Below are 20,335 nucleotides of genomic sequence, written 5' to 3'. Positions count from 1 at the left end.
ACCTACATTTGAAAGGCATTGAAATAAAAAAACAAAGTCTATGTTAACATTAAAGAACAAGTATAAGAGAAGTGTAAGCTTTGGAACAGAACAATAACGAAGAAATAATTACACAGTAAAAATGGAAAAGTTAGCATTTGCACAAATGGATGACAACACTGAAATATTTGCTATTCCTGTACAGCATACCTTCTGCATAGCTATGTTAGCCCAGAATACAAAGAGAGCTCTATTGCGATGAGATTCGAACCAAACGAAATCTTTACACGCGGGAAAATAAAACCGCTCAATGCTTCTTTGTAAGCCCCGAGAGAATGTCAAGTGAGCCACGAAACTTTTTGTAATATTGGAAAATAAATTATTTGTATTACCAATATGCATAGACACAGTCGTTTTAGACTTAAATACGCACTATCCATGAAAAATTATTAATATTGAGACATTTAGATACAGTTTGTAGTGGATTTAGGTTTTTGCATGCCATAAAGGTAAAACCCACTTTAGGTTTTGCAAGTCGTGGCTTATGTAGAACACAATGAATCGTGTTGCGATAAAATCGAACGCAAAGAGAATACTTTTGAAGTTATAGAAGGGCGAGTGAGTCGCCGATGAACTCTGTGAGTTGCCAGAGCGAACTCGTCAATCCACTTGCAACGGCGAGTCCGCAAACTCCTAAGGCAGCTCCCGAGTAGAAGCACTTCTCAACCAAACGCAATCTGAACAAATTAAACACAAGGTTAAAACGGGTTCAGCCATCTAATCGCATTTTAAGATAAAACGCATGAATAAACTTTGTTTATTTCAACTTTTTGTGTAATACTTTCTAATAAGACCACAAACAAAGCTTAAATGCACACATTTGGGCGCCGATACTACGTCAGTATCGGACCAGTAGCGATACGATAAATCTGATTATCGGGCAGCCAAAAGTAAAAACATAAAAAACGGATCCAACCATCCAATAGAGTTTTACCTAAAAAGGAAATTCGGTGATGAATCGGCGAAACTAGGATATGAACAAATATGAAGGCAGATTCTAGGGATTTCGATATTTTGGCGAAAAAAGTGTGATCTAATGAAACCACTACGAATTCTAGGGCAGTGGTCAGCAATTTTTTTTTGTCGCGGCCCAAAGTATTTTTTTTCAGAGCTATTGTAGGCCCACTAAAATCACTATGAAGCAGTGTCGGATTCTGAATATTTGATTTTTAGGTGAAATATTACACGGCGCCTTTATGCCTAAAACTCTGCCATACCATATTATAAAACATACTATACAACGAAGAATATACGCGCATAGCGAGAAAAATTTTTTAATTACACATAGTAAAAGTTGACAAAAAATATATTTCGACAGGCATTTAGGACCACATTGGGCACGTGGGTCTTTTTAAACTGAGCCAAATGAAAAATTCTATGCCACACCAACATTTCCAATAAAGTGCAATGAATGTACGGCCATCACGCGGCCCACAACTACATGATATCACTCAGCTGCTCAAAAGTAACTCGCGGCAGACATCTGGGCCGCGGCCCATAGTTTGCCGACCACTGTTCTAGGGATTTCGATATTTTGGTGGAAAATGTGTATAATGAAGTCACCACGAATCTTCTTTAGAAAAACGCTTTGTTTTACGTTTACAGTGTCATGTCACAAATAAATATGAAAGTATTTATAAGATCAAAATTTCTGGCTTTAAACAAAAGTTCCACAAGCATAAAGTCGCTTACTTGGTTAGTTTTAGTTTCGATTGAAGATCGTTGTTCTTCTGCTTTAGAATGAACTGGTTGCAGCCGGCGATGTAAGTTGTGAAGTAATCTTCCCACTGATAAACCCCACAATCAAGGTTGTAAGCCTGAGAAACAATTAACAAATAGCTTGATAATGAGTTTTAAAGCCAAAAAGTTCGAGTAGATCCACATCATCTTGATTAAGACGTTTCGATTCACACTTGTATCATCGTCAGTTAATCTCATTGTTTTTTTAACAGCACTTTCTGAACACATAACTTATACTGAGCATAAAATTAATTCAAAGACTGTTCAAAAACCGCTGAAAAAATAAGGTTGCAGAAAATATAGGGCTTTATTGGCGAAATATATTTCTTATAAATGACTGATTATGACTCAGACAAAGTCTATAGTAAGTTGCTACCATCCACTTGAAGTTATTGTCGTCATTAACGTGTATTAGGGCGAGGAGATATCTTCTTTTTTACATATTCAGTTTGGGTTCTACAAAGTCTTTTTAATAGGAAATCAATTCAAAGGCATTTAAACGCTTTTAAGGATTCAAATAATTTGTAACAAACGTACAACACACAAATTTAAACCTATGATTAGATGCTCTGCAGTAAAAGACATTCTAATATTTCACCTTTTGGTCTTCAGCATTCAGTGAGGAACGCAGCTGATCGACATTCGTGTTGCTGAACTTAAAGTTTGTTGTAAAAAAGAATTCCATCACTTCCATGGCGCTCATGATCTTTTCATTGAGTCTTGCCATTCTGAAAAAAGAAAGAAATATTGAAGTCTTTGCCATTCTGAAATTAAACATTATATTTTGTAGGATTAGCGTAGCATTTGGTTCAGAATAAAGTATTTTTGTGAACTGGGACAATAATTTCAAGCTAAATAAAATCCTATATTCTTGCCTAAATGGTGATAGTCATTCAAACAAGTAATCCAATTTTATGTCATATTGAAAAAAAACAGATAATTGTTATAACATAATAAAGGAAGTTTAAATCCTAACAGTTTGAGAGGTGTAAAGACAGGTTGACAAAAAGCTAGATATTAAAAGATAAAATAAAGTTCCATCTAGACTCGGGCCTTAAATATTAAAAAAAATAAAATAAAACAAACTAGACAAAACATTGCACGATTCAACAAAGCAAAAATTTCATAAAAAGCAAAAATTTCAAAAAAAAGCAAAAATTAAAAAAAAAGCAAAAATTAAAAAAAAAAGCAAAAATTTCAAAAGCTAAAATCTCAGAAAAAGCAAAAATTTCAGCAAACGCAAAATTTTCAGAAAAAGTGTTCAATCCACAATAAGGCATAGGTGGCAAACTAGAGTTTTCAGCTTCTGCTTAGATTTTATTTTATTTCAAGTATAACTCACTTTTGTTTTTTCCTCATAAGGGCCAGACCGGCATCCATCGCATGGGCAGGAATAGTTTGCGAATAAAAGGTGGTGAGATCGTACAGCTTTCTGCATATAAATAAATAAAATGTTTAAATCCATGAACACGCCTTTGCCGAAAGCGTTGCAATAATGAAAACTATATCTCTTCATGTTAAATAGAGTAATCAGGTGGCACTATAAAAACAAATTGTATTTAATAGCTTTCGCACAAGAAACTCTTTTTTGGAAAACTATATTTAACAATTTTTGATAAAATGTGACAATCACTAAAACGAAACTAAAGAATCTATTTCACCTGTTATTCGTGCATAACACCCAAGGGGCACGGAATGGGTCGCTTGGATTCTCTGCCACATTGTTGATTGCAAGCGAAACTGAAAACAAAAATAAAAATTGTAAATGATGAATTTAAGCCAGGGTTGTGGAGTCGGGACTCAACAGAGTCGGTTATTTTGCTGGAGTAGAGAACACGGGGCTTAAGTTAGAAGTTAGGCTATCCTTATGGGTTAATGAATTATATGACACACTACGAGTGGTATGTTAAGCATATCTACCTAATTTTCGTTTAATAACTGTGTGAAATACAGGCTGTAGAGTCGGATCCGGACTGGGGAATCGCAGAAACAGGACATTTGGTGAAAGTCGGACTCCTGACTCGAGTAAGACTACGCTAAACTAAGACTAAAATTTTCCCTTCGGCAAAACTTTGCCCAACTTAACTGAACAATTTTAGATATGTAAACTGCTGCAGCCTGCAACCCAACAAAATCAACATGGCAACACAATTTTTCCCATTGGTTAAGAAACACTAAAACCTACATTTACTGATGTAACACTTTTAGTTAAAGTTGTCCATTCTTACTCAAGCGGTCCATAGCAAGGCCATTTTTGATGCCAGAGTTGACGTGGTAGATGGGAAGTGATCCATTGACCCTCGGAACTCGGTCGCACGTAAAGGAACTGATGCTTTCATTGTCCGAAGATGAATCCCCTGGAAATTCGTGTTTAACAGGTTGTTTTAAATTGATCAAACTATTCAATAAATATAGGTGGAATTAGTTATTCATAGTAGACAACCTAAAAACCTCTTGGTAATTCAGAATGACTAAACTAGAGTAAAAATGCAGTTTTGGAACAGATTTTTTATACAGGACTCAAAATACAAAAAGAACACAACAACAATGAAGTAAAAAAAATTACATGATTTCGAACAGGGGTTTATTTATCAAATGAATACAAAATTAGTGGTAATAAATGCAAACACTGGCTAGATACAAGCGTTTTTTTCTCAAGCTTAAAATAGTTTTGTACAAATTAAAATAAAGTAAATTGTAGAATGAATTTCAAGGCACGTGTATAAGTAAGTAGCATTTGGTGGAAATTTAAAAAAACTCTTTGTTGATTTTCACATGGTCAGATGACAAAATGCATCCTACTTCTGTAGGGGCTTTGATATTCATTCTACATCTAACTACAACAAAAGCGGATATGAACAAAAACGCCAACTTTTTGGTAATCTATCTGTATTTACAACCTTGTAAGCCAGTTTCCCCAAGCGATGAAACTGCACTGTCACTCTCGTAGCCGAGCGAGCATCTTCTTTCTACTGAGTCACAAGCGGTCTTCATCGCTGCGCAAATCACGCCGTTGACAACAAAGTCGACCGGTATGAGGTCACAGGTTATGGAGTGGTCGACAATCACAGAACGAAGCACACCCTTGGCGTATGCTATTATGAAAGCGGTGGGTCCGTACACGTTTGTACACCAACCCTGGAGAAAAAGCAGCAATTTTTGATATCAAAGACTATAATGCAGTGAAATTTGAAACACTATTAAGCAGTACACTGGTAGCCTTCAGTAACCCAGTGGTTTTGGGGTGCAATTTCAAAGCTTGTAGTTGAAATTTTTTAAGAACATAGTTTTTTGTCTATTTGAAAGCCTCCTAATACAACTTTTTGTGTATGATTTCGGTACAATAAATCAAATGATATTTTCCTACATGCATAGAGTTGATTGCGATGCCCCAATTCTGTTTTTAGTGACACTACAGAAATCCACTTTCAACTGAAATTCAAGTCGGTATTTTATAGTTTCTTTGTAAACCATAAAACATTGAGAACCACTGGACTAACCGATTCAGTCAATCCACTAAGGATTTTTGTGCAAACAAGAGGTCAGGCTAGAACTATTTGTGTTATTTCTGCACTGAAAAAAGATCTAACTTATACTTAGACTAGAAACTTACCGGCAAAGGTTCTTTGTAAGCTGGTATTATCATGCTGGGCCTGACGATGCAGATTGGAAGATGAGATCCTTCTCTTGCAACGACGTCCTCAGCAAGCGCCTTCGTCAGTGTGTAAGTGTTCGGTCTGAAACGAAATCAACGTTTATGTACAACTTTAAACCAGTAATTATATTACGCCAGAAGCCTTTGTCAGCGTGTAAGTGTTCGGTCTGAAACGAAAACAAAACAGGTTACATTTGAGTCAAGAGAGGAATTTTGATACAAAATTATTTTTTTTTTGAAAACTTTTGGCTTAGTTATTTTAGAAAAATGTTGCATTTGTGTGACTTGATATGTGTAATCTGTTTATTGAAAAGTTGGTACATTCCCTATTTAGAGGCTGGTTCAGCATTTTGGTCAAATGAGTGCTTAACATTTTTCAAGTTATGTCATAATGTGTAACGTCATAACAGCAAAAAAAAAAAAAAAAATGTAAAACGAAATTTCCAGCGATCTTTATCGACATATACTTCGTTTTTGTGCCTCCGAATATATTTAGCCTGCTGGTGTGCCTCAAGTGAAAAAGGTTGCGGAGCACTGTTCTAGGCCACTTTCAGGTTAAAAAAATAATTAAATACATATTTTAAGCTGAAACTACCTCTTGCCAAGAAGTTGCGGCGTGACCTTGGTGATAAGGTCATCGTCCATCCACCGGAGGGAGCCCTCGAGGTCAAGGTAATCGATTCCAACATCGTAAAACTTTTCGTCGGTCTCTTTCTGGTTGCAGTGGACATACGCTGGAAAATATAGGGTAAATTTTCCTACTGATTTTACATTATGGGGTTTATAGTTGCATATCTTTAAAAGGACTTCCAGCCTTTAAGACTAAAAACGTTATTTTGTCCATTAAAGTCTTAATCCGATTAATTTTGGACTTATTTTGACATGTTTTTTCCTTCCTTGGCGCACCGGTTGGAAACGCTACATTAAACGATACAATTGTTTACGAAACAACAATTTTGTACCTTGACGATCGACCTACATGACAAGGCAACAGTAAAATGCCAAAAAAAAAGTTTTATGAAATGAATTGTCTTTTTTGCTTGTTTATTCACTATACATTGAATTCTGATCTCTGTGACAGTTAAAAACTATTATGCTCATGTTTTAAGCAATCAATCTCGCAACTTTCCGAAGAATCCCTCAGTAAATAAATGATCCTACAGTCCACACAGCTATGGTAACTTACATACTTTATACATAATATATAGTGTATACACTATATAGAGTAACCTTAAAACAAATTTTCAAAGCCAATCACATATAGCATTAGAAAAAAGTGGGATTTTGAAAGCTTGATCTTAATAAAAAAGTAATTTAAATTGAACTTTTCGTAACACTGCCTATTGCTAATACACACCTGTGGAGATGTGAACGAATGCTTGGAGATTGTTTCGTTTCGGTGGAAAGATTTTGAGAAGCCTCCTCACACACTGGACGTTCATCTCGAAGGCCAACCTGTAGAAATTAATAAAGAAACCAGTGGTTATCAAGCAAAGATAAAACAAATTCGGGGTATATTTTACACCATCATGTAATTAACACTTAACAAGCATGCGGTGCAATATGAATTACAGATAATTTAACTTCAGTAACTGTGATATTAATATGTACATACATTTTATATCAGTGGAAATGTATAAAATCAATATTATTCCTCAGTAATCAAAGTTTTCTTTCGAAAAACAAAATCTGCCTGAATCCGATTGGTGAAAACAAAGGATTCTGGTTGCACGTCAATGATAAAGATTAAACTAAGTACAGAACTGATTTTCAGTTTACTAAGACAAACTGATTTTCGGTTTACTAAGTTCTGTACTTAGTTTAATCTTTATTCCTTAGTAAAACTGAGTGAAGTAATAAACTATACTGGAAACCGTTTGCGGGACAAAAGTTTGCCGTATTTGAGCAATTTCTTTTTTGCTCACCGCATTTCAGTTTGATTTTACATGAAATGTGCGGCTATGACCGCGGAGCATAATGTAATTAACACTTAACAGAGATCCTAACTACAATTCAAGGTGAAACTAATGTATTGTGCTTTTAAGTGCCCTAACCTGAGGTGTTCGTTGAACTTGAGTGTTGCAGCGCAGTGGATGAAAACCTGGCATTTCTTCTGTAGAATCTCCCTCGAAGCTTGATCCAAACCCAGATCTTCAGCGCCAAGATCGCACGAAACAAAGTCGAGCTTCGACGCAAAATTCGGCTGCAGCTCACGAAGAACGTCGAAAGCCTGGAAAGGTGAAAGGTTTAAACGTCGAAAGCCTAAATAGTGAAAGGTTAAAACGTAAAAAAAGCTGGTTGTTTTAACGTCAAGTTTGGATAAGGTCAAGGGTTTTAACGCCAAGGGCCTGGAAGGGTGAAAGTTTCAACTTTAAACGCTCAAAGCCCTAAGGCCTAAAAGGATAGAGGTTTAACGTCAAAATCAAGAAAGCGTAATAGTTTAAACGTCAAAATCCTGGAAGGCTAGAGGTAAATGTTTAACGCAAAACGCCTGAAAGGGTGAAAGATTTTTGCATGAAAATTAAAGGAAAAATTCAGAAATTCATTTTATGACAAATTAAGTGTTTTTAATTGATTGAGAATCAGTGAGATATCATTAAGAAACCCGTTATGAATGTCGAGGATGTTCAACCAGTATCAGCAGTAAACATGGAAGTTCAACCAAACCCGAGTTACTTCCTTACATAGGCCTACAAGCTACAAGCACTACATGTGTGCATTGCGCTGCAAAGATAAACACAGTGGGATAATTTCGGACAAATTGCAACGAATGACGCATTTTACCGCTCTTTTAATCCTTGTCTCTTTTGCTTACACAACCCGAGAGCAATATGCTGGACAACTGTTTGGTTAGTATTAGGCCTATTATATAACATCACAATCTGCGTTTGTTCGGATATAAGTAGTTTAAACTAAACACCTGATATACTTTAACTCAATATTTTAAGAGAAAAAAAAAGTCGATTGAATTATCGCATGATTGCTGCGCTCAGCTGACTAGATTTTCAACGATTTGTTGTAAAGTGCAATAAACTTTTTAAGATGTAAAATCTAAATAAATAATAGTTAGGCTACTATAACGCATTCGGTCTGTCAAACTTTCGCAACCTGTAAAAACAAACAATTCCCAATTGGAATCAATTACGCAACCAGTTGTGGGAATACAAAAGTGTTTGGAGCCGCTGATTTACGGTTACCAGTTTTACGACGGTAACGTTTTATACGCAAGTGTTGCGCCAGGTAGTAAAGTCATAGGTCGTAAAATGCTCGTCGTTGCGCCAATCTGAAGCAATAAGCTCACCGAATTGTTCTAGATCACCGGTACAAGCCAAAGTCCACATGTTGGTTGGCTACCAGTCGGTTCACGCCAAGAGCAAATAGAAAACAGGCGAGGTGTGCTAACTTTCTCAAGGTTTCACGTAAAAGCTACGTCAGGCACAAGTAAACTGCAGTCCTACACCGCTGCGCAGTTCAACTCTGTCCCTACATTCAAGTGGCCAACCGACTCCTTAAACGGAGACCGGTTGTCCGAGGACTGGGTCTCCACATATGCTGACATTTCATTTATTTCCTACTTTTTGGCCAATTCGAATAATACTGCCACTACACATTCACCCCTTACTTTACATTTTACTTTCTTTTAGAAAAAATTGTGATCTACGCGCTTCAACAAGAATGAATCAATTCTGCCCTTTTATTAAACGATATATCAAGGGCATACGCAGGAGATTCGGTTTACGAGGAGAATTTGTTTGAAGTAAATCTTATAGTTTTTTTATGATAAGTGTGGGCTGGTTTCTGAACATCTACCTTGTCATTGCAGGTTAAAATAGATTTTCAGTGTGATTAACAAACTAGTTTTTTTTGTCTTGAATTTGAGTGTCACCATATTTCAAGAATAGGTCGGGTATTTAACACTTGTATTTGATTTAGGATAATTCAGCAAAGTTTATTTCCTTTTTCTAACCGGAAGACTTGCAAGAGCTTCCAATCTTTCCTCAGGAGTTTGATTCTTCTTGTTCCTGATGAGGAGGATGATCTTCTTGACATCCGGACAACATCGGAGCAGCTTCTCAATGATCCCTTGTCCGAGGAATCCGGTTCCTCCAGTTATTCCAATAGTCTTGCCCGCGAAGAACTCCGCATTGCTCGGGTACTCCTGGAATATACAGAAAATATTTTTCTAAAACATATTTTAACAAACGAAAGGTATATTTCGTCTTTCGAACAAAAAATTTTTTCGAAAAAAAAACGTGAAAAATCGAGATTTTAAAGCGATTAATATAGGTTAAAAATGTAATTTTGGCAGTATTTTCGTTTTTTGTTGTTGCTAAAGTGGAGAAAAAATTTGTTATAGACAATTGAATTGTGTATAAAAGGTTTTTCATTAAGAGTTGTGTAAATGTGGCAAAACGGCTTTCCAATAGTCAAGTGTTGTAATGACTTAAGTCAATGACTTGACTTAAGTCTGGGTTTGAAATGAAATGTTTTCTATAAGTATTTTTTAATGAAATTGAGCTTTTTATTCAAATTTTTGCAAATAAAAGAAATCGCTTGCTATATGTTTTGTTTTACTTATTTATTTAGTTAGTTCAGCAATTGCGCAGAATCGTACGAGTTTAAACATTTTAATAGCTTAACGTTTTAATTTTTAAGACAAGAACTTGAAGTTGACTTGCTCTGTAGTTAAAACTTAACTTAGGCAACTGGTGATTTCGACTGGGACTTGACTTGTTATTTATTCCAAATCACTTGACTTAGACATAAATAATTTTACAAATGACTTGTCTGGGACTTAAGTCTTTTTAAAATGACTTGTTTAAAAGACGGTCAAATAGTCAACCTATCTAGTATTTATAGTAGACCAGGATGAGACTAGACCAGGGGTGACGAACACGTGGCCCGCAAAATAATTTTGTGTGGCCCGCGAATCATTCATGTGTGGACAAGGCAGTCTTAAAGTTTCTTTGGCCCGCTTCTACTCTTTGCGATGGGATATCAAGAGCTGATAGCCGGATTAAATAACGCGTATATCAGCGGTTCTTAACCGATGGGGCGCCAAGCAATTCTTAAGGGGCGCGAGCTCCACTTATTTATTTGATTTTTTTCAGTGATTTTAATGGTTTCCTTTAGGTTAGGAACCACTCCTACAGATGTACAAACTCTGTTTTTTTCCCAACTTTACTTTTTTAACTACCCAAAATTTTCGCGCTACGCGCGTAATTTCTATTTTCTACTTTTTTTCTTTTTAAGTACAAATTCTCTTTTGAGTGTCATTGCATGTTTTCTGTCTGTAAGTTATACATATATCATCGAAGAAATAACGGCCCTATTTAATTTCACTTTTGCTAACTTATAGATAAACGATAAAAGTTATCCCTTTCGAACTGTTTTTGTTCCATATTTTATATATGATAATAGGCTAGTAACAGGGGGACTCTTTTTTGCGCAAATCTATAACGTTCTTTGTAATATTGCCGTTGTATTGTGTGTCGTCACATCTTTTAAAAAACGGGAACGTAATGTTTAATTTTTGCGCTTGACTTTTTTTGCTCAAAATCAGCTCGATAAAAATCAATGTGTCGAGCACAAGCAATTTGTTGTGTGCCCAATGCTAAAAGCCCCCTAAATTGCAATTTAGCCAATTCAAAGAAATTAAACCCCAATTTAATTTCGCGCTTCGCGCCACCAGCAATACACATAACTATTTTCATATTGTCTCAGTGATATTAATCAAAAAATGCCGAATTGCTTTTCGTAGGGGCATAGGAAAATTACAAAAGGGGGGCGCGGCTAAAAAAAGGTAAGAACCACTGGCGTATATCATGCAGGGATCGTAAAAACTGTTGTGTAAATCCATCCAGTAACCATCAATTCAGGATTCAACTGTTTATTCATTGTTGTGCCATAAAATATATACTAATAATAATGAAATTTAACACCATGAGCCTGTTGCTGCTTCAGTACATTGCAGTAGTAACTAGTTGAGTGTAGCTTAGCTTGCCATTGAACCTTTTTTTATAATTTTAACAGGTTTTATAGTATGAGTAAAAAGCTGTGTGACCCGCTTACTCGGCGGTAACTGACAAAGTGGCCCGCGACAGCAAATAGGTTCGTCACCCCTGGACTAGACCCATGCTTCGGACATTGAATAAAGTAATGGTGGCGTTCAAAAAACGCTTAATTAACTGAAGCAAACGTCTTTTAACATAAATCTTGGACTTTTAGATTCGATTATTCCTTTAACTGCTATTTTTTTGCTTTTTTTCCTGTCTCTATTTTGAGAAATATTATACGGCGAAAAAAAAACCTGCCACGACCCCTCGGGGGGTAACCACTGAGTTAAATACTTCGAGTAAACGTAATCATTTCAAACTTTCAAACATTTAGTCAACAATAGGAAATTACTAACTTATTTAACGAAATACAATTTAAGGTTACAATATTTAACAACCATTGTACTTACTGCATCATTTTTGAAATTCATGACGATTTTTTTAACAATTAAAAACGTTTGTTTATCACGAAATTATCGTTCTAATGTGAATAAAATTCCTGCATCACAAAATTGTTTTGGATTCATTCTTTGAGGTAAATATTGTTAATTACAAATATAAAAAAATATATAAAAAATAAAAAGATTTACGTCGGTATTTTAGCGTTTTGATGTTTCGCAGCAATAATACAACTATCGCACCTTTAATAGCAATTCAACAAAATTCCTGCGCATTAAACAACATGTCTTTTTATTAAGGTGACTTAGCTTTCTGAAGTCATCTCTTGACGTAGCTTTCTAAAGTCATCTCTAAAACAATTACCACTGGCGGCCGTGGGAAAAATAAAAGCTGTCATGAACAGCTAAAAGGTTGAGCACCCCTGACACAATTTAAACAATGTAACACCGCATTAAACTGCTTACATTAGCCGTTGTGAACAACCCACCTAAGCTCTTCCCTTTGACAATGTCAGCCGCCCACCATCTTTTATGTACGACGAGAGGAGTTGGTCTTCTATCGGGCGACCTTGGAAAAAGTTCAACACACACGAAAAGTTCAACGCTTTCCGCGAAGTGGCGCGATTATCAGAAAAGAGCAGCAGTGGAAAAAAACGGTGATCGGCTTCATTGCATAAGTAACGTGACTAGACACGGCAAACAAGAAGACCCAAGTGCTAAACACTGTTGGCTATATGAAAGCTTATTTAAAAATACAAGCGACTGAACTGTTTCAAAACAAAAATACAAGTATGTCACCAAATTAAAAATTGTGCACTTAATAAACTTTAATCTTTTAATTTGCAAACAATACTTTTAGAAGGATATAATTTAGGTAGACTATACATATATGAAGATGCAATATGGACGTTAAAGATTTTTGAAAGGTTAAAATTAAAGATAAAGCTTGATTTCAATCCTTTTATCAATATTCAATTTAGGTATAGCCTATATATGTGTGTGTGTGTGTGTGTGTGTGTGTGTGTGTGTGTAATATTTTAATGGTTTCTCAAACATATTTTTGTCATATATAAAGCTGCAACATGAAATTTAAAGACGTTTTGACTGAAAGGAAGGTAAAAATAAATCTTGATTCCCATGACTCAGTCGTATCTCCTTAATTAGTAAGGCTAAGGAAAGTTTTGTGAAAGAAATGTGATGAAAATCGAAACAAATCTTAATAAATTTAAACTCGTCGGTGATGTTAGACATACATTTGCTCTTTCCGTTGTCCTAGATCTGCATTGCGTTTGGAGTAACTAAACCAACAGACCTCGGAAGCAGAGCGAAAATGGTCATGTACTGCTAAACTACGGTGAGACACTTTTTAAAGACGTTGAGAAAAAATATATATATTCATATTTCGCCGGTAAAGCCATCGTCAGTATAGCTTAATTCTAATAATATTTTTAAACAGCTTTATAAAGTATTTACCCTAATACGAGCATTGCCAAGCCATTCCGCTGTTACAGATCAAGAATCGAGGTCGATATTTGTTTTGGAGGGTCAAGGTGGTTTTCAATTTCAAACATTACAAATTCAGTACAACATAGCAACATATGCGACGTGAATATGTGTCTGCTAAAATCGATTTAAAAATTAAATTTGGAAAGAGTGCAAGTTATTTACCAGATTTAATAACCAAAAAACAAAAGTCCTCCGTCAAATTCAGTCAGCCATTTATTATAAATAAAAGATTAACCCACCAAAAAATTATGATAAACGTTTTTGACGCTTGCAGAACATTTACAATATCTAGACTGTGGATTATGTCAAAGCTCATTTCGTTGCCCACATTTCACGAATAGTGAGGCCAAAGGTGCTGCTTCATTTTACAACTTCTAGAAACGACCTTGGTTTTGGTAAACGTGTGGTCTGAACCGCAAGCAAATCAGAAAAAGCTTAGCACAGCTCGTTTGCAACAAGGCTGCTGGAACTTTCGAGTTAGCTGCCTTATTAAACAAAAATGCGGCACTTTGCGTTCAAAGTTTTGAACTTAACATTGTTTTTTCAATAAGCTCGTTTTTGACATTGTTTTTTTACTACATTTAACTAACCGTTTAGCCACACATTTTAACTAACCGTATAGTCACAGTCATACAATTGTTTTTTTGTTTTAAAACACCATAGTGGGTTTTAAATTTTATATACAGGTTTTCTAATCATTTAGAGTTATATTTTGCTATTTTTGACAACCCCACGCATTTTTTTAACCGATAGACCTTACTGCCCTGGGGCTGCTGGAACTTTTAAGTTAGCTGCCTTATTAAACAAAATTGCGGAACTTTGCGTTTAAAGTTTTTGACTTAGCATTGTTTTTAATAAACTCGTTTTTACACATTGCTTTTTACCACATATTAACTAACCGTTTATCGGCCTTGGTACGTGATTCACCATATTTTTCCACAGTTATTTCTGTTTTTAGAACACAGGTGGGTTTTAAAATTTTTTTTACAGGTTTTCTAACCAGTTAGTTTTTTAAGTGATAGGTCTTACAGGCTTAAGGCTTCTAAAACTTTTCAGTCAGCGGCTTTATTTAAAAAAATGCAGCGCTTTGCGTTCAATGTGTTGGACTAAATATTGTTTTTTTGATAAAAGTTTTTGGACTTACTTGCCTGAAGTGAGAAAAAGTTCAACATTTATAGATGTAACACATATACCCGTGACGAGGCGCCAATCAATGATTCCTATTTTTTTTTTTAAGGGTTGGGGGGTGTTTTCAGTAATGACGAATTTACGTCAAAATGTGACGTTACAATCTATGATCGAATCTATGTTTTTTGGGGGGATGGGGGGGGCATTGAATTTGTTTGAAATAGCGTCACAAAGTTACGTATAAGTGTGACGTCATTGAGAAGTACTGTAATCTTAAAAACACCACACAGTTGTTAGTTTTGTTAAAATTTTAAGTTTGAAACGTGTTCGTTTCAATAGAAAAGCTACATTAGGAAGATGTTAACGATGCGCGCAAAAGTGAAAAAACGCCTTTAAGTCGTTTACCGGAACTTTCATTTTGGTGCGGTGAGACGCACGGCTCTTTGGGCTAAAATGATTTTATCAAAACGGGGTAAGATGACATTTTAGAAAACACAATTAAAATTGAGAAATTTTTTCCACGTAGTGAAAATAGGAAATATTGTAGAAAGGCCATGGCCACGAAAAAACTTAAAGATTTTTAAGAGTGTGACAAAACATTGTTTGTAAATGAGTTTGCATCAGCAAGAATATTTATTTTTTGAGAGGAATTTTGACGTAACTTATGCTCCCTTTGTGACGTAACAGCACAACATTCAAACAGCGTGACGTAAACTTGCGAAAACCGACTTATCAAAGCAATTTGGATAATTTCATTTTTCTACATTTTCATCATCTTAACTTGAAAAAGCAAAGCAAAATAATCCAGCTTATTAAAAAATGGATTTCTCAAGGTTGCCCACAAAAACGCGGCGATGATTTGAAAAAATCTCTGCGTAAAGTTACGATTATCCTGATTACAGTTATTTCACCTGCGTCATATTTTCGGTCATTATCCGTGCGTTGTTTGTCTGCCTCGAGTCTGCGCGCATTTCGTGAAAACTTATGTGTTAAAAGTGTCGTATTAACTATCATATTGCGACACGGGGTCAAATCAATTTAAGAAGAAGTTAATTGTTTGCTTTTGACAAACTTAACTAGAATTTGAGGGGTAAGTTTGATTTGATTTCAATTGTTTGTAAAATACGCCAAAATATTTAGGTTTTAGCATTTAGACAATTTAATTTTTTTTTGTAAAGTATAGATAATAAAAAGTTAAGAGTATCGTGGTAAATGACAGACTTTGGGACTTTGAAAGGTAAGATGATCAAATATTTGCAAGAAAAGCAAAAGTAAAAAATATTAGATTAAAAATGTTTAAAGGCTGTGTTACCAAAATAGGTGCAACCGGTTGCAATACCAAAGAAAACTAGCAACTGTTAATTAAAAAAAGGTTTAACATAAACCCCTTGTTCGTTTTGGCAAATATTTTAAACGAGTATTTGTTCCAAACAAGAGGGCAAGTTTGCCCAGTTACGATTGCACGATTTTTTTCTTTCACCGGCATTAACTTTCGCAATATTGAGCAAACACAAAAGAAAAAGTATAGGGCGTTCTGACCTTTGATTTACGCGAACATCCACCGGGTTTCTTGAAACGTCCGGGTCAAAGTCCATTCACATGTCACGCGTTCACCACCCCAGATTTTAGGGTTTTTAAGACTTGTCTTTGAGGTTACCCGAGGTAAGTTAATGGAGCCACGTTAAAGCTACTACGGGTCATTCAATTCTAACCCAAACTACGGCCCGCAAAGCAATATAATCGGCCCGCGGCTCATTTGCAATCAAGAAGTCGTAAGATTTTGAGGAACAGAACCGGAACTGAACCGAATAATTAGAAAGAACCTGCAACGTGTCATAAAAAGCGGCTAACTCCAGCATGACGTCACAACCAGCTTTTTACAGACTCAAGTTACGCCATGTTCGAAATTTTATGAAAAAAATATGAATATTAAATAAATAAACGTGGATTTTTTTTATTTTTCAGATATTTTAATAATGAGTTGCTGTTTTTTATTACGTCACGTAACTTAGATTAAATGACTTACAATATAAAGATAATTCTCTACATTTATCGACCCACATTTTGAGATTTTACGCAAAGTATATTGTATCCGAACCGGAACTTTAGGAACCAGTTCAGAAATAACGATGTTCGAACCGGAGCTGACCCGGAAAATGTAATCACAATAAAACTTTTTACGCAAAAATAAGCCCTGACATTTTTTCTTGATTTCGGAATATTTTATTAAATACATTACTCTTTTAAGCTATCCTTACCTATTTGTACTCTTACCAACTTGTCTAAACAAGAGTAGGCCTATTCCGTTAGTTATGTACTTAAATCCTATATTGCATACCAAAAAGGTAATCCAGCAAAGAAGCAACGGAGTATATGAAGAAGTGTAGACTATAACATAGAGCAGTGATTCTTAACCAGGGTTCAATTGGACCCTTGGGGTTTGACAAAGCTGTTTCAAGGGCTCGGCAAAAACGTCCTCTGAAACATAAATGCTGTTATTTCAGGCTGAATTCTAATCTCTTTTATGTGCCAAGGTGTCATGTAACGTTATAAATTAAAAGTTTGGCCAATTTAACCTTTATAAATGCAAGTTATAATTTGAATATTTGGCAAATAAACAGAGCATCTGGCATAGGCTACATTAACACTGCGTCATACAAGGGAATAATAGAAACAACAAACATGAAAAGTTAAGTAAATTAAAACTAAATGATGAAACCATACGTTTTTGAATGTTGTTTCTGGGTGAATGTTATTTCTGGGTGATATTAGAAATTTTTTAACCAGCTGGTGTACATTTACCAGATGATCGGTAAAAAAAAGAGAAAACATACACACTTTGAAAAAAAAAACACGTGAGCTACAGATAAGATGCAAAAATCCATTGACAGTCCCCAGCAATGCTAACCGGTTTGCTGATCTCGTCAAATTTCGCGAGACGGTTCTATAGAACGGGTGCGAACCGGCTTAATCCCTCCACTGCTTTGACCCATGATTATACATGCTTGTTTGGATGAAGGGTAAGTGACACACATGCAAAGGTCGTTTGCACATGTTTTTGTGTAACTCATAAATTCAACAGTTACAGGGAAAATCGTCACTGAAAATGTTCATTATAAAACCAATGTGCCTAGCGGTAATATTTTATGTTGGCTTTATTCCGCCATTGTAAGCTGTTGCATGGGTACAATTTTTAGCCTGGCATAATTTGGCAAATACTTTTCATAACAATAATAGAGTCATTTTAAAATCGCCCATACACGAGAACTACATGTAAATGTCCTAATATGATTAATTTGTAATAGCTAGTGCGCATTTAAGTTTAAACTGCTTGCGTGTATGCCTATTGGTAATACAAACAACTTATTTTCCAAAATTACAAAAGTTTCGCTGCACACTTGACAATTTCACGAGGCACACTAGTGTGCTGCGACACACAGTTTGGGAATCACTGCATTAAATGCACAACTGAAATCATTAGGGAATCAAAGCATATCTATTTGTCTCAATCTTAAGGAAACAACATGGAGTCTTGAAAAAATCTTTGAAAACAAGGAATCCTTAACAATTTAAGCTGAATGCTTCTCATTTAATGAAACAAAGAAAACCAACCAATGCACAAGAGATTGTGTAATTCCTCATTAAAAGTTCTAGAAAGTTTAAATGTATTTTTATAGTTACACAGTAATAAATATTTAACTTTAACTAAGAGTACAAAAGGATTAAAATAGCTTCGGGCTTTGCCGCAAAGCAATATAAAAGCAAAGGCTAACCAATGTGCAAACAAGGGTTTATGCCGCATAGCCCAATCATAACCACACAGGCATAAGTTTTTCAAGTAAAAGTAAACAACACGAGGCAGCGTATCGCTGTGTTTGCAGTCGACCAACAATTAAGTGAAATTGTGCCGAGCTTGTCAGAATTCAAGCGGCTAAGAACTCGGTTCGGGCGACCCCTCAAAAATATACAGCAGGGGGTTAAATTTGGGTGATGACCGGCCCCTAATTAATCTAACTGCTTGTAAAAAAACTAAAACAACATAGCTTCCGGATTTGGACTACTAAGGCTATAGCCTTAGGCCCTGGAAAAATTTGAACGAGCTTTTTTTTAAAGATTACATTTTTGTATGTATTTTTATTACTTTTTGTAGCTTGGTTTGCTAACTTAGGCCTTCTCTAGTAAACAGCCCAAGTCCTACATTACCCTTAATCTGGCCCCGTTTAGCCCTTAGGCCAGTGTGTTTTACCTATTGGTCCAAAATTGAGTCTCCACTTGATTCGGTTGGGTCGCCGACTGCAGTAATTCACATGGTCAAATTTATTGAAATTGATTCTGCAGTAGCCTAAGCATTCTCTAAAACCTTACAAAACTGTGGGAGAATTACAAATAGACCAGTCGCATATTGTTTAAACTCGTTTATCTTACTATTTGTCTTATGTTTTGCTTTTCTTACCAAAATTCAATGAAGAAAATTGGGTCGTCAAAACTTCAATATTATAGCCTACTTAGGTCTATGCGCTTGTCATTCGGGTCATCGCAATTAAACGTTGAGAAACACTGCCTTAGGTATATAGGAAGACAACTTTTATATTTATTCTTTACAGTTTTTTAAAACCAAACTTCCCCGAAAATCTTGACGGTTTTCCAGCAAAGTGAAACCACATAAAAAGTATCAGAAAGCAGTTGTACACACTTGTGTATAAATGTTTTAGTTACCGTACAAAAAACTAAATTATGAAAAAGTAGTGATTTCTGACTAATAGTTTCATTTTAGTCAAAAAAATTCTTTGAATTAAAACAACAAAACAGGGGTGTTACTTTTACAGAGAGCCTGTACTTTCATACAGAACATTTGGTATGATTCTCTCTAACGTACAATCGAATGGAATAATAATTCTTTAGTTATAAACATGAAATTTTGGATTAATACATATAGAGTAAAAAGCAAGGCTAATACAAAATAGAAAACATTTAAACATAAACATTTTATCAAAACTGTTTATGTACACTATGCACGGATCTGTAATGTAGCTTCATAATAAATTGCAAAGCCAAAAAGGTCGAGAAGATTAACATCATCTTGATTAGGATGTTTCGATACGAGCTTGTATCATCTTTAGTTAATGTTACTGGAATATATATCCAAACAACACTTATACCGGTAACAAATGTTATTTTGGTGCATATGCAAGTAATGTAGCTTGATAATAAATTGCAAAGCCAAAAATGTCGAGTAGATCGACAGCATCTTGATTAAGACGTTTCGATGCGAACTTGTATTATCTTCAGTTAATGTTACATCAAGCTTTGCAATTTATGTTTTCGTTTTATTTGCACAAAAAATTCCAGCGGCGCATTCTCGCAATTTTACGTCACTCACCTTATTGTAACGTCATAGGTGGACAGCTGGACAGTTGCTGAAAAGTGACCTTCGAACAGCGGCGGGAGTTCTGAGAAACCTTGGGTCGCAATGTGACCTTTGAACCCATTGTGACGTACAAAGAAGGCGCGGCAACTTTGTGAAGATACCGAACTCTTATACTGAAAATAAATTCTTCTGGTATTTATTTATTTACCGACGTTTTGGCTACCTATCCAGGGTGCCTTCATCAGGGGATGTAACAACACTACGCAAAAAATTTTTTTTGTTTTTAATATTCCAACTACTTTGCGCCACACAGCACTCATTTTGACTTTTGAGCAAACCTGTTTTTAAATGGATTCTATAAAGATACGACATTTGATAAAATAAATCTAAAAGCTAGCTGATAATTTGCACTTTGCAATGAAAGTACAGTTTGTTTAGCATTAGT

At 35.4% G+C, this 20,335-nt stretch overlaps 1 protein-coding gene across 1 annotated transcript; it reads right to left on the bottom strand.

The window, feature by feature from the left end:
* Positions 1-583: 583 nt before the first annotated feature.
* LOC146137259 (fatty acyl-CoA reductase 1-like) lies at positions 584-17,515 on the bottom strand. The gene is made up of 13 exons (XM_083393799.1): positions 17,486-17,515; positions 9,402-9,593; positions 7,489-7,664; positions 6,792-6,889; positions 6,030-6,168; positions 5,393-5,516; positions 4,680-4,917; positions 4,008-4,136; positions 3,441-3,519; positions 3,122-3,211; positions 2,378-2,507; positions 1,732-1,856; positions 584-716 (listed from the first exon to the last, which is right to left on the bottom strand). Exons 1-13 carry the CDS (start codon positions 17,513-17,515, stop codon positions 584-586), a joined length of 1,683 nt encoding a protein of 560 aa, XP_083249925.1.
* Positions 17,516-20,335: the final 2,820 nt, after the last annotated feature.

The sequence above is a fragment of the Ascidiella aspersa genome, chromosome 7 (genome assembly GCF_963924565.1).
Source record: "Ascidiella aspersa chromosome 7, kaAscAspe10.2, whole genome shotgun sequence".
Lineage (NCBI taxonomy): Eukaryota > Metazoa > Chordata > Ascidiacea > Phlebobranchia > Ascidiidae > Ascidiella > Ascidiella aspersa.
The sequence above is the reverse complement of the archived record's forward strand: the minus strand, read 5'-3'. Positions and strand labels throughout refer to the sequence as shown.

What these genes read in the sequence shown, in the direction of transcription:
- LOC146137259 (XM_083393799.1), bottom strand. Translation starts at nt 17,515, where the DNA reads ATGGGTCAAAGCAGTGGAGGGATTAAGCCG. An exon ending in TGAATGCTGAAGACCAAAAG is followed by an intron (nt 1,857 to 2,377) that starts GTGAAATATTAG and finishes ATTGTTTCTCAG; the next exon opens with GCTTACAACCTTGATTGTGG. An exon ending in TCGAAACTAAAACTAACCAA is followed by an intron (nt 717 to 1,731) that starts GTAAGCGACTTT and finishes TAATTTGTTCAG; the next exon opens with ATTGCGTTTGGTTGAGAAGT.